Below are 13025 nucleotides of genomic sequence, written 5' to 3'. Positions count from 1 at the left end.
TGGATACTAGTCAGGTTCATTACCACCAAGCCACAGTGGGAACTCCTGCTGCAGGTTTTTGTCTTGATTTCTTTCTCTCCCTTTGTCCTGGGCTCTTGACTGATTCTGTGTCCATCTTTCTTCCCCTCTGACTGGATCTGTCTTTGCATCTCTGACCTCCTTGCTTCACCCCATCTCCAGTCACTTTGGGACGAGATCCATTTGCGTGTCTGGGGGTGCGGTTTGGATAAGGGGGGAAGTAAGGCATCTGGCGTGGGAACCCAGCTGGGACTTAGGAGTTGGGGTGCCGAGGGCATCAGGGTCACGGGTACGTGGTCAGGGGCAGAGAAGGGGAGAGTGAGAGGATTAGGTTTTGCCTCTTTCCTTGGCCACCCCTGCTGGTAGGCTTGGCGGTTTTGGAACTAAACCCACCACTGCCCAGGGTGGGTGCTGCATGGAACCCGGTCAGGTGAGGCGGGGAGAGCCCAGGCTCCCGGGTCTGAGGGAGGAGGGGGGTATTAGTTTGCTAGGGCTGCTCTAACAAAAGTCCCACAAGTTGGGGAGCTTCAACCACAGGCATTTATTGTCTCCCAGTTCTGGAGGCTGGATGCTCAAGGTCATGGCGTTGGCAGGCTGGGCTCCTCCGCGAGGGAGGATCTGTTCCAGGCCTGTCTCGTAGCTTCCAGCGGTTTCGGGCGATCTTTGGTGTTCCCGGGCTTACAGAAGCATCGCCACCGTCTCTGCCTTCATCGTCTCGTGGTTCATCCCTGCATGCATGCCTCTGTGCCCTGAATGTCCCTTTGTAGCAGGACACCAGGCAAAGGGGATTAGGGCCTGTGTGCATGACCTCACCCCTACTAATGCCATCTGCAACGGTCCTATTTTGAAACAAGATCACATTCTGAGGTACGAGGGGTTAGAACTTCAGTATATGGATTTGCAGGGACACAGCTCAACCTGGAACATGGGGGTTGGGAGTCTGGGGTCCTGGGAGAGGAGGGAGCTGGGCGCCAGAGTTCTCCACCCTTGGGAGAAGACAGACTGGGGCCAAAACTGAAGCGCACGTCTGAGGTGACTGGGGTCTGATCTGAATGTTCCACTGGCATTTCTAGCCCACTTTGGCCCAAGTGGAACCACGGGTCTGCCCCCTAAATCTCCTCCTTGGCCCTCTCAGTCCGTGACACTGCCCTTCATCAGCGGCTCAAGCCAGAGGCCCAGAGCGGACCCAGCCCTCAGCAAGTCCTGCCGGCTCCTCTGCCACAGTGACTCACGCGGGCCCCGGTCTCTCCACCTTCAGAACCACACCCTCTCAGGCCAGGATGACGGCACAGCCTCCTAACTTATCTCCCTGCTGCCACTCCCGCGTCCCCCCAAATTACCTCCTGCAGCAGCCGGAGGCCCTTCCTACCACGTCAACCCCAACACATCACTCTCCTGCTTCCTGCCCTTCCTTGGATGCCTTCCTGTCAGCTAAGGATGCATTCAAAGTCCTAACCTGGCTGTCCACGCCCCGAATGATCAGGCCCAGGCGTCCCCTTCCTTCCCCATCGCCCCCATCCCCCCCATACTGGGGATGTCAGTTATGCCAAAACAACCTGCCTCTTCCTGCCTCTGCACGCGCTGTTCCCTCTGCCTGGGATGCTCTTCCGGGCATCTCCATCGAGCCAGGTACCTCCCCGCACACAGTACCCACAGTTCAGCACCTACGGGTCACTCCATAGAAGGGAGCAAAACAGGCTGAGACCCTCTCCCGACCTAGGGATCTCATTTCCCATGACTTTCTTGAGTCAATGACTCCATTTCTGAGGAACCACTGGGAGTTGGGAACTCCACTTCCCATCAGCACCTGGGGCTGAGGTGGTCAGAGCCTCGGTTCCCAACCTGGGGAGAATCAGGCTAAGGAAAACCTGACAGCGGAGTCCTGAGAAACTACATCTCCCAGGAGGTCTTCAGAATGGCTCTCCTGACAGTGAGGCGGCCAGCACCACATAGCTTGCTGGGAATTGTAGTCCAGCAATCTAGGGGTGGGAGACCCCACCTTCAAGGGTGGCAGTGTTGTTACAGCGCTAAGGGGCCTTTGCCCCGGATGTCTGTGGCCAGGAGGCAAGGCTAAGATCCAGGCCTTTCGGGATCCTCCACACCCCACTGGGAGCACTTGACAGTAGGGGTTCGACCCCTCAGGAACAGAGGACAGAGCACGGGGAGTAACTGCAGTTCTGGATGCCCTGGCGCCACAGCTTCCCTTCCAGCAGCTTCTTGGTCCAGGGCCTGCCTGGAGTTGTGGTTTCTTGTACCAAAGCCTCCTCACCTGCAGACCTGGACGAAGGAGGGAGACGCAGGGTCTCCCAACACCCCTCTCAAGATCATGTGCTTTTGTTCTTTGGGGATACCATGCATACCCCAAACTGGAAGGCAACGGGGGACAGGCCTGGACCTGGGGCTCAGGGGACCCTACCCTCCAAGGAGGCAGTCCTCACACTTCTGGAGGCTGTCAGATTCCTGGGAAAGGAGATGGTAGAAAAACGCAGGTTCTCAGCGCTCTCCCTGCCCGCTGTAAAATGGCCTCCGAAGGAGGGTCCTCTAGTGCCTGAGAAATGGGGTTCAACTGGCCTAGAGCCCTGCCCTTCTGGCCCCAAAGTCCTGCCACGTCTGTACTGGCCCCAACCCCTTTCTGACACCGCTGACCGCCTGCCCAGCCCTCCGAGCAAGCCTTCCCCAATCCCCAGGCCTTCTCTCTTCTTTTTTCCAGATTCACCCTCCCCACAACCTCCCAGAGCAGCTCCTCTTTGGAAATCCTCCAGCTCTGGTTTCCCCCAAAGCACGAGCCCAGCCCACCAGATACCACGCGTCGTTCCTCAAAGACCACAAGCCCGCGAGAGCAGCAGTGGGACCGCATCGGCCTGGCTCCTTGCTCTGAAGAGCCACCGAGAATGAGCGTCAGACCTCGTCCCCCCGCCCGGCCCAGCGTACCTGCGGGCTCAGCACCCAGCGGTTCTAACTCCACGCTCACTCCAGCCACGTTCAACTTCTGTCTTCGCTCCACCTCCGCAGGCTAAGCGCGCAACCAAAACCCAGCCATCCTGGGGTTGGAGAGGCCCCGTGGGGCTACACAGCACCCTCTCCCCACCTGCTGTGAGAGCCACCGAACCATCAGCGTTCCTGGCCCCGGGCACAGATGAAAGCTGCCGGGCCAGCTCCGCCAAGCACCTTAGCCCCATCAACCCCGAGAAATGAGGTGGTCCGCAGGCCACGAGTGGTTAAATAATTAATATTACCAATGGCGTGTTAATTACAAATAACGAGAGAGGAGCTAGAGATGATGGATCTTCCAAACGGGGAACCAGGATCCGCAGCCCCGGGGCCCAGGGGTCCGGCCACCCGGGCGGGGCAGCTCCGTAATAAATAATGGAGTTGGGGGCAGGGGGTCAGGGCTGCTCCTGCTTCTTCTTGACAGAAATCCGCTTCTTCCTTGCTGCCAACATCTCATAGAAGGGGTCCACGCTCACGGCGGCCCTGGGGAAGGGGCGGGATCCCAGGGTGAGGGCTGAGGCGTCGGGGCGCAGCCCCCCAACCCTCCCAAGGTCTCTGGGGGCCCAGGCTCACTGGATGGACTTGATCCACTCGTCCTTCTCCTCCTGCGTGGGGGCAGAGATCCGGTACACCATGTGGTTGCCCTCGACCACCCGGCCATCTGCCTCCGTCTTGCAGGCTTTGATTAGCTGCCCCTTGTTGTTGGGGATGTACAGCTCGAAGCAGTTCTGGGGAGACACGGGAGAGGCAGGGCAGCGGGGAAGAGCCGGCCCTGGGGCCTGAGGTGCTCCCCCGCGGCGGCGGGACGGGGACAGGGAGGGTCTTACTGGTTTCCGGGGGTCGTCCACTTCGCGGATGCTCAGATTCTCCAGCGGGATGATGCCTCGGGGCTCTTTGTCCTGACCCAACGAGGGTGAGCAGACTCAGACCTCCCTCCCGAGCCTCCCCGGAAGCCCCGCCCCGGCCCCGCCCCCGGCCCCGCCCTCACCGTAGTGTATTCAAAGTAGTAGAGGCAGTTGTCAGTGAGGATAAACCAGCGGCGCTTCCACGTCTTCACCCGGCCCCCTGGAAGGGAAGGGGGGGAGGGGGCCTGGGCTCAACGGGGGGACGGGGCCTCTGGGAGGGCGGGGAGGGCGGGAGAGACAGAGCCGAGCGGGAAGGTGGCCTAGGACAGAGCGTGGGAAGACAGACAAGCAGGGACAGGCGTGTCGTGTTGGGGGACCCCGGGGAACCGGCCCACTCCCAGCGTGGGCCTCTACACTCTCTAAGGCTGTCCGTCCACCCGGGGCCCGGGAGTCCGAGCCTCCAGCCCCCCTCACATGGGCAGCCCCCTCCCCTTGTGTCCTGCCGGGGACAGGCCTTGTACCTACCTCCTGGGGCAGACAGCGAGAAAGCAGGCAGGACCAGGCGAGAAGGGAAGGCGGAGGAAGGGGGTGCCCCGCGAGCCGCAGGGTGGGCGAGGGAAGGGGTGCGCAGGGGGTGGCCCAGAGAGAGACAGGAACAGCAGAGAGACAGGCAGGGAGGGAGGCAGGGAGGGAGGGAGAGAGAGGGAAGAAAACCAGTTACATCCACATGAGGGGGGACCCCTGCCGGACCCCTCCCTCCCAGGAAGGCCAAGGATCCGGAGCCGCACTGAGGCCAATCGGCTTAATCCCCAGGATGCATCCGAGGCCAAGGGGGGGGTCCTCCACTGCCAAGGTGAAGAGGTCTCGACCCGGAGGTCATCCCCACAAAGCTGAAGACAAAACTCCCCAGTCCTTGGGTCAGGGTGGGTGTGGGGGACTCACATTCAGGGGAGTACAAACCAGCTGTGTGACCTTAGGACAGCTACTTGCCCTCTCTGGACTCCAATGTGGAGACACACTCCAGGCCATACCTTCCTGCTTCAAAGTGACCTGCTTCTGGGCTCCGTGTGGTCCCCAAAGGATTAAACAGCAGCAATAACGACTTTGACTAACCGTCTTTGTGGGTATGACCACCACCACCGAGTCCCTTTCCTATTTCAGTGTTTTAAGAGGTGCTTTTTTTTTTTTTAATGACCTTGTGATGACCTGGCCAGAGATCTGGATCTAAGGCCACCTCTGCCCTGCGGGCCGCTGGACAGTGGCCGAGCTGCGATTTCCTCATCTAAGAAATGGGAAGGATTCCTGCTGACAGGAGCGGTCTGGAGGGGAACCAGCCCCTCCTGCTTTTCTTTCCACCCCCTCGCCACCAGGGGCGCCACTTGGCCTTCCTTGAAGAATCGAAACTGGCCCCAGACCCCTCGGACCCGTGAGCCTCTCTGGAGCTGATGCAGATAGATCATCAGCCAGCATGGGGCCTGGGAAGAGTGACTGGCATTCTTTATGCCCCCGTTGCCAGAGAAGGGATTCCTCAATCTGAGAGCACAGCTGGGGGGAAGAGGGTGCTGAAAGGGGTGGGTGGTGAGACCTGAAGGGAGCAAAGCCCTGCTTTGATCCCCTGCTTGGGGCTGGAAGCTTCCTCTGCTCCCCCCCCCCGCTCCACCCCCTCACTGTCCAGGCTCACAGTCTCCACTGCCTGCACTGGATGGTAATTCCTCACCAGAGTCTCTGCCTCCCTGAAACAGCTGTTCTCCGCTTCCCTATTAAAAACCCAGCGGGACCAACTATTACCAGACACAGCTCCGAGCCAGCAGCTCTCAACCTTGGCCAGCACTGGAACCCCTGGGGAGCTTTGGACATGACGGATGGCCTGTCCTGCACAGAAGCCTGACTTCACGGGTCTGTGACCTGGTTACTGCGGTTTTCAGAGCTCCCAGGGGGAATCTCCAGGCAGCCGAGGGTTAAGAGTCACTCCAATCCTCAGACAACTGCACCTACAGGACCTCTGCTAAGTGACCTTGAACTTGCTGATGCCCCGTTCTCTAAAGGTGGATGGACCCCCGCCCCATCTGCCCCATTCTGGTGTTCTGGGTTCATCTGAGCCAGCCAGGGCAGTCCCCTTCCCACCAGGAACCAATCCAGCCAGCTGAGAGGTCCAGGGGGCAGGCTGCCCAGGTTTCCTCCCTCTGCAGGCTCTTTTCTGCCTCCTGTGGGTAATGTTCTGCCTTTTTTTTTTTTTTTTTTTTTCTTAAGGCCGAACCTGCAGCATATGGAGGTTCCCAAGCTAGGGATCTAATCGGAGGTGTAGCTGCCAGCCTACACCACAGCCACGGCAACACCAGATCTGAGCCTCGTCTGTGACCTACACACACAGCTCATGGCAACACTGGATCCTTAACCCACTGAGCAAGGTCAGGGATCAAACACGCAACCTCATGGATACCAGTCAGATTTGTTTCTGCTGAGCTAAGGTGACAACTCCTGGGCCGTGTTCTGGGCAGGTACACTACCTCTGGAGCAGCCACCTTGCTGCTGGGCTGATGAGGAGGCAGCAGACGGTGAGGGCAGACTCGATGGTCTCCCAGTGGGTCTAGCCTGGAACCTGATTCCCCGCCAAGTGAGCCAAGAGGCGCCTGGGTGCCTTGGCCCCTTGGGTTGTTTTCTGCTCCCTGAGAGCATCGTGAGCGAACCCTCCTCCAGAGGGGGACCATGCTGCTGGCATCTCGACTGTGCCCTCAGGGCTGGAACAGGGCCTGGCCTAGGGGAGGGCTTCCTGAAGGATAGGCGGGCAGCCAGAAGGGGTTAGTGGGCCCTGAACGTGTGCCCGGCAGGCCTGATCGTCTTTTTGGGTGTGGAGACTGGAGGTTCAGAGAGGTCAAATCACTGGCCTAAGGTCACACAGTGGGCAGGTGCGAAAGCTGAGTCCAGAGCCCGGGGCCCAGCAGCCTCCCGCCCTGCAGAGGCAGAGTCAGGAGGGGACGTACCCAGCTTGAGGAGCCAGCCCTCCCGGTCCGGGTTGAAGAAGGTGTGAGTCAGGTCGTTGCCGTCGTCCTCGGGAATCTTGAACGGCTCATTTCGGATGCTGTCGTAGAGGTTCTGAGAGGCCAAGGAGCAGTCAGTGACTCCAGGCTCCGGGGACCAGCCCGGGGCTACCTGGCAGGGGGTGGGGGCTCCAACAGCCCGGGCACCACTGAGACCTGGGGTGGGAGAGCCCCAAAGGGAGCAGGAGAGGAGCCCGGGGATGAAAGGGAAGCAGAAGACGGAAGACTGGAGGGAGCTCCGAGGAGGAGAGAGAGATGCTGAGACAGACACAGCAGGAGCTGCTGAGTGCTGAGAGACAAGGACGGCGACACAGGGACAGACCGGGCCACCAAAAAGAGCCAGCAGGCCCATGAGCGACAGAAACAGGAAACAGAGAGACGAAGACGGGCAGCCAGACGGAAGGAAAGAGAAGCGGCGACCAAGCGGGCGTGAGCACACACACACACACACACCATCCGCGGGCGATGGTGTTCCTGGCAGGAGGCCGGGCAGGAAGAGGGACAGGGCTGGGGGCTGGGGGACGGGAGGGCGACCTGACCCTGAGCAGCTCCTCGGGCAGGTCCCCGCCCTCGTTGATGCCCCGGTTCATGGCCACGAAGCGCTCCAGGCCCGGCTTGTCCCGGACGTTGGGGTTGTGGAGGCTGGTGTTCAGCATGATCACAGCGAAGGACAGCACGTAGCACGTGTCTGCACCAGAGGCGGGAGGAGGTGACGCGGGCCTGTGGGCCCCCGGGACCCAAGGGGTCAAGCCCCCAGCTCCCTCCTCCCCAGGACCCGGGTGCCGGGGCCCCCACCTGTGGACTGGAAAACCCCGGGGTTGCACAGGCAGTAGCGCTGGGCAAAGGCTTCCATCATGCGGTCGATCTTCTGGGCCTCTCCAGGGAGGCGGAAGCTCCAGAGAAATTGCCTGCGTCAGAGAGGAGCTGGGTATGGATGCAGTCCCTGGGACAGGAACTGGCCAAGGAGGGCTCCATACGTGGGGTAGACCTGACCGCTGAGTATTGGCCATGAAACTTTGGGGGGATTTACATAGTGACAGCCTCTTTCTTTCTACCAAGGTTGTTCAACAGGTCTGATGGCTGACAGGGGCTTCTGCTACCATGTGGAGGAGGGTCGGCAGAAAGCAATGCCCACTCTGTGGCAAAAACAAGCGAGAGAGAGGATGACAAGTTGCCCTTCATCATCTTTTTTTTTTTTTTTTTTTTTGGTTTTTTTGTTATTTCTTCGGGCCGCTCCCGCGGCATATGGAGGTTCCCAGGCTAGGGGTCGAATCGGAGCTGTAGCCACCGGCCTACGTCAGAGCCACAGCAACGCGGGATCCGAGCTGCGTCTGCAACCTACACCACAGCTCACGGCAACGCTGGATTGTTAACCCATTGAGCAAGGGCAGGGACCGAACCCGCAACCTCATGGTTCCTAGTTGGATTCGTTAACCACTGCGCCACGACGGGAACTCCCCTTCATCATCTTCTGAACACCTGGATACAGCTATGCCTGAAGGAGGCCCTACCGTGGACTCTGGAGTCACGTGAGGCAATCCATTCCCTACTTTTCGTGGCCATTTTTGTTTTGAGTAGGGGTCATTGCTTGTAGAGCAAGCCAACAGGGACCTTCCTGCCCTTCCAACCCTGCCCTCCTCACCTGAGGGCCTGCACCAGATTGAGGTCGGTGAACTCGTGCAGATCCACAAAGGCATGGAGCACTGCCAGGTTCAACTCTTCCCTGGGAAGACAGGGACAAAGTCACGCACAGGAGGGAGTCTCCAGGGGTGGGTGGGAGTGGACAAGAGGCAAAGCACCGGGAGGCTGTGCCCCCTCTTCCGCACAGCGGCTGCCCCTGCAGGCAGTGAAAGTTCCGGCCGGGCCCCCCCACAGGCCTGGCACCTGGGCAGGGATACTCCGAACGCTCCTGGGGGGACCGCCTGCCGCAAGAACCCTGCTGTGGCTGGAATTCTGCACAGCTGGGAGAAACGCAGCAAACACATGCTCCGCCAGCCTCCACAGATGCCCAGAGCCAGTGCCCCAGCCTGCAGACATCCACGGCCAGTCCCTGTGCACCCGAGAGGCTCACCAAATGACCCCCGTGATACCAGACATCCAACCGTCTCCACACACGCCCTCAGATCATGGACAATCCCGGGGCAGGCAGAGATGACCCCCGCATCCCCTAGGTGTCCAGACCGTCCCCAGGCACCCCCGAGGTCCCCAGTCTCTTCACCGCAGATATCCAGAAGGTTCCACACCCCCTAGAGGTCTGCACAATCCCTGTGATCCCAGACACCGACGGATGGTCCTGGGCACCGCAGCTGTTCAGGCGGTCTCCACCCCCCAGAGCCTCACAGAAGGTCCCCAGACACCCTGGGTGTCCAGACAGGTGCCGTATCCCAACATCCATGATGGTCCCCACGTGCCCAGGTATCCGTAAACCCCTGGGAACCCCAGACAGCCATCCACTCCTGCCGACGTCTCACATACTCTACACTTCTAGGTGCCCCACACACACCCTGGAGGGCCACATGGCCCTCACGCTCACGGACGTCCACGGGGCCCCCATGTTCCCCAGATATCCACCGGCAGCCCCCACGCTTCCCAGCTGTCCACATGGTTCCCGTGCACGCCTGCGGTCTACACGTGCTTCGCACGCTCCCGCAACACTTGCAGGTGTTCTCAACTGTCTCCCGACATAAATGGATGGTCCCCCACGCGGCCCAGATGTCCACAAAGGTCCCCAAGCCCCCTAGATGCTCGCAGATGGTCCCCAGGCTCCCCAGAAGGTCTCTGGCTCCCCCAGACCCGTGTCAGTTCCTTTTGCCAGTCCAGCCGGCTGGGCCTCTCCTCGGGAGGCGCTGGCAGTCCGAGGGCAGGAGCTGGGTGCGAGCGGTAGGGGTGGGGTGGGGGCTCACCTCTCCCCCAGGTAGTCCCCGATGGCCGTCTTGTTCAGGCCTTCGCCCTTGTACAGGAAGCGGGCGATCTCCTCGGGGGTGTTCTGTAGAAGTTCATCCTCCACCAGGAACTGGATCCCCTGGTGGGCGGGGGTGGGGGCTGGGTCTCAGGGCCGGCGTGCTGGGCAGGCCACTTCCCACCAAAGTCTCAGAACCCTCAGCCTCCGAACCCACCCCCCATGCCCAACAGAGCAGGGCCGAGTTTCATTTCCAAGCTTTGCCCAGGTCCGTACTTAGCATCATCCCTCCCACGTCATAGCCTTTGCCTGGTTAATGCCAGCCCCGCCCTCCCCAACTCCCCCCAGCCCAGCAGGGTCTGGCAAGAAACAGGAGCTCCAAAAATGTTTGCTGGTTGACTGAACAAACTACAACTACTTCAGGCAAGCAGAATAAAGTGGGAGTTCCTGCTGTGGCACAACAGGATTAGCAGCATTTCTGCAGCACCAGGACACAGGTTTGATTCCCCAGCCTGGCACTGTGGGTTAAACGATCCGGCACTGCTGCAGCTGCAGCACTGGTTACAAGAGCGGCCTGGATCTGATCCCTGGCCACATGTCCCAGGGCAGCCAAAAATGGAAAGGAAAAAAAAAAAAAAAAGAAAAAAGGAATAAAGTGGAAAACCATTAGTAGTCAAGTGCTGTGAGGGCCAGGCCTCAGGCCAGACTAGGGCTTTTTCTGGCTCTCCTGATGCCACGAGGATCCCCACTGTGGCTACACCTCACTCTGGATTGTGTATCCAGGTCTAGGGGCTCCTGGAGGGCAAGACAGGGTCAAAGTCTTCTCTGGGTCCCCGGCCTTGCCTAGCAGAGGGACGGGCCCCAGGCAGGCCTCAGAAAATGGGCGTAAAATGAAAGAATGAATGAACAAACATTTTTCTTCCATTCGGGGAACACTAATTCATCCTTCAAACCTGACCTGAATACCCCCTCCTCAGGGAAGCCCTCTTTGATGCCACCAGGCTTCCTGCTCTGAACATCCATGGCCCTGGTACCTCTCTCTCTGTTATGGCACCTGTCAACCCTCCTTTGCTCATGTCCCTGTCCACGTTCCCTACCAGACTCAACTGAGTTCCTCCTGGGGACTCCAGATTACATCAGAAGTGGGTCCAGGGAGTTCCCGTCGTGGCGCAGTGGTTAACGAATCCAACTAGGAACCATGAGGTTGAGGGTTCGGTCCCTGCCCTTGCTCAGTGGGTTAAGGATCCGGCGTTGCTGTGAGCTGTGGTGTAGGTTGCAGACGCGGCTCGGATCCCGCGTTGCTGTGGCTCTGGCGTAGGCCGGTGGCTACAGCTCCGATTCAACCCCTAGCCTGGGAACCTCCATATGCCGCGGGAGCGGCCCAAGAACCAAGAGATAGCAACAATAACAACAACAACAAAAAAAAAAAAAAAAAGAAGTGGGTCCAGAAATATGAGCAAAAAGGGGAAGAGGACCTCCCACGCAGAGGATCAGGCACAAGCAAAGGTCAGGGGACAGAGGGACAGCCAATATCTGAATCCAGGGATCAGGCCCGAGTCTGTCCACCACCACACCTCTGCTACCTGGAGATGCCAGAATCCCTGTCTGTCTTCCTGGCTGATCCCAGCCCTGTGGTCCCAAGCACCTTTTTGGGGTCCATGTTGAACTTCTTCCTGCCCATTGCCATCTTCCGGTTCCGCTGCAAGGTCTTGCTGCAGGGGCAGAGAGTGCAGGATGGAGGGTCAATGCCTGTGCATCTCCGGCCCAAGCCAAGCCCCCTGACCCCCAGGATCCCGGCCCCAGCCCTCACCTGCCCTCATTGGCCTCCAGCCCCTCGACTTCGCTCATGGCTTCGCTGAGCTCCTCCCGCAGGCGCTGGATCTCCACCAGCAGCTCCTGCTTCCGCCGCCGGATGTTCTCCAGCTCCATCCGCTCCTCGGGAGTCAGGTCCGGGGGCTCTGGGGAAGAGGGTCGGGGGTGGGGGGGGTCAGTTCTGGGGACCCCAAACCCGGATGTCTGCCATCTGCGGGAGGACAGGGGTGGGGGTGGGGGATGGGCAGGACGTCTAGGTTCGGGGAGGATGAGGGTCCAGCCTCCTCCGTCTGCTGGAAGAAGGGGTTGGGGGCCTAGATTCCTCAATCCAGAGATGGAAGGGCTGGGAATCCAAACTCTTTAGTCCGGGGGTGGAGGAAGGGGACTGGGAGCCTCAACTCAGGTCTGCGGGGAGCAAAAAAGGGCTGGAAGCTTGAGCTACGGTCCATTACTTGACAGGGGGCTGAGGCCTTGGTTTTCTGCCTCCATTCTCGGCGAGGGAGCTGAGGGTCTGGGTGTCCGGACTCCTGGGTCCATGGAAAGTAACTATGGCAGGGGAAGCTGATGACAGCTGGCAAGAGTTAAGGAAGGGGGCGGGGCATCGGAAGCCCCCGCCCCCGCCTTAGCGGGCTCTCGGTAGGCCCCAAGATTTCTCCCCACCCCACCGCCCCCAGAAGCCCCCCTTCCCGCTCCCAGCAGGCACTGGGCTCGCCCGGCCCCTCCAGAGGGAATGGTTCCGCCCCGGGCCTCGCCTCCACCGCTCCATCCCACCCCCTCCCGCCGCCACCGGAAACAGGCTCGGCCCAAACAATGGCCTGGAACGCCCCAGTCTCCAGCCCCGCCGGAAGCGCGTCCCAGGCCCCACAAAAGCAAGGCGACGACGGGGCCGAAAGGCTCAGCAAGGCGCGCTACGGGGAGAACGTTCGCGGCGGAACCTTCGGGGCGAAACTCTCCATCCACTTGCAGCCGGCCCCGCCCCTCCCCGACTCACCGTAGACACCGTCCTCCATGGCGGCTAGGAAGGCCCGCGGGGAGTCCGGGGCGGTCCCGCCGGTCGGGCCTGGATCCGCGTTGGCCCGCGGGCTCGGGTGAGCCCGCTCAAACGCCCCGGGAGCCACCGCCGCCTCCTCAGCGCCAGTCCTCAGCGCTGAAAAGACTCTCCCTTCGTCTCCCAACCGCCCCGCCAGTAGGGACCGCCCCTCGTTTTGACACCGCCCAATCTACGGCGGGACTTCTCGCCTGCCCCGCCTCCGATATCAAAGGATCGCCCTCCACGGCCAATAGACGCACAAGGAGTAGATATAGCCGTGTCCGGCAGGAGGTAGATGGTCTGCGAGGCCAATCGGAATGCTGGCAGGGGACCGGGTCCCGCCTCCGAAACTAAAGAAAGCACTTGGCTGGCTTGCAAGCCAATGAGAAGCC

At 60.4% G+C, this 13025-nt stretch overlaps 1 protein-coding gene across 3 annotated transcripts; it reads right to left on the bottom strand.

Moving 5' to 3' along the window:
- CYTH2 (cytohesin 2) lies at positions 3232-12613 on the bottom strand. Of its 3 annotated transcripts, none has more exons than XR_002344395.1 (12): positions 12056-12203; positions 11602-11749; positions 11437-11503; positions 9796-9914; positions 8535-8615; positions 7688-7800; positions 7432-7580; positions 4380-6947; positions 3998-4074; positions 3837-3908; positions 3583-3737; positions 3232-3492 (listed from the first exon to the last, which is right to left on the bottom strand). XR_002344395.1 is itself a non-coding variant. In NM_001144120.1 (12 exon segments), coding segments are annotated over 12 exon segments (1200 nt in total). In that variant the 3' UTR covers positions 3232-3404.

The sequence above is a fragment of the Sus scrofa genome, chromosome 6 (assembly GCF_000003025.6).
Source record: "Sus scrofa isolate TJ Tabasco breed Duroc chromosome 6, Sscrofa11.1, whole genome shotgun sequence".
NCBI lineage: Eukaryota > Metazoa > Chordata > Mammalia > Artiodactyla > Suidae > Sus > Sus scrofa.
This window is presented reverse-complemented; position numbering and strand designations above follow the sequence as displayed.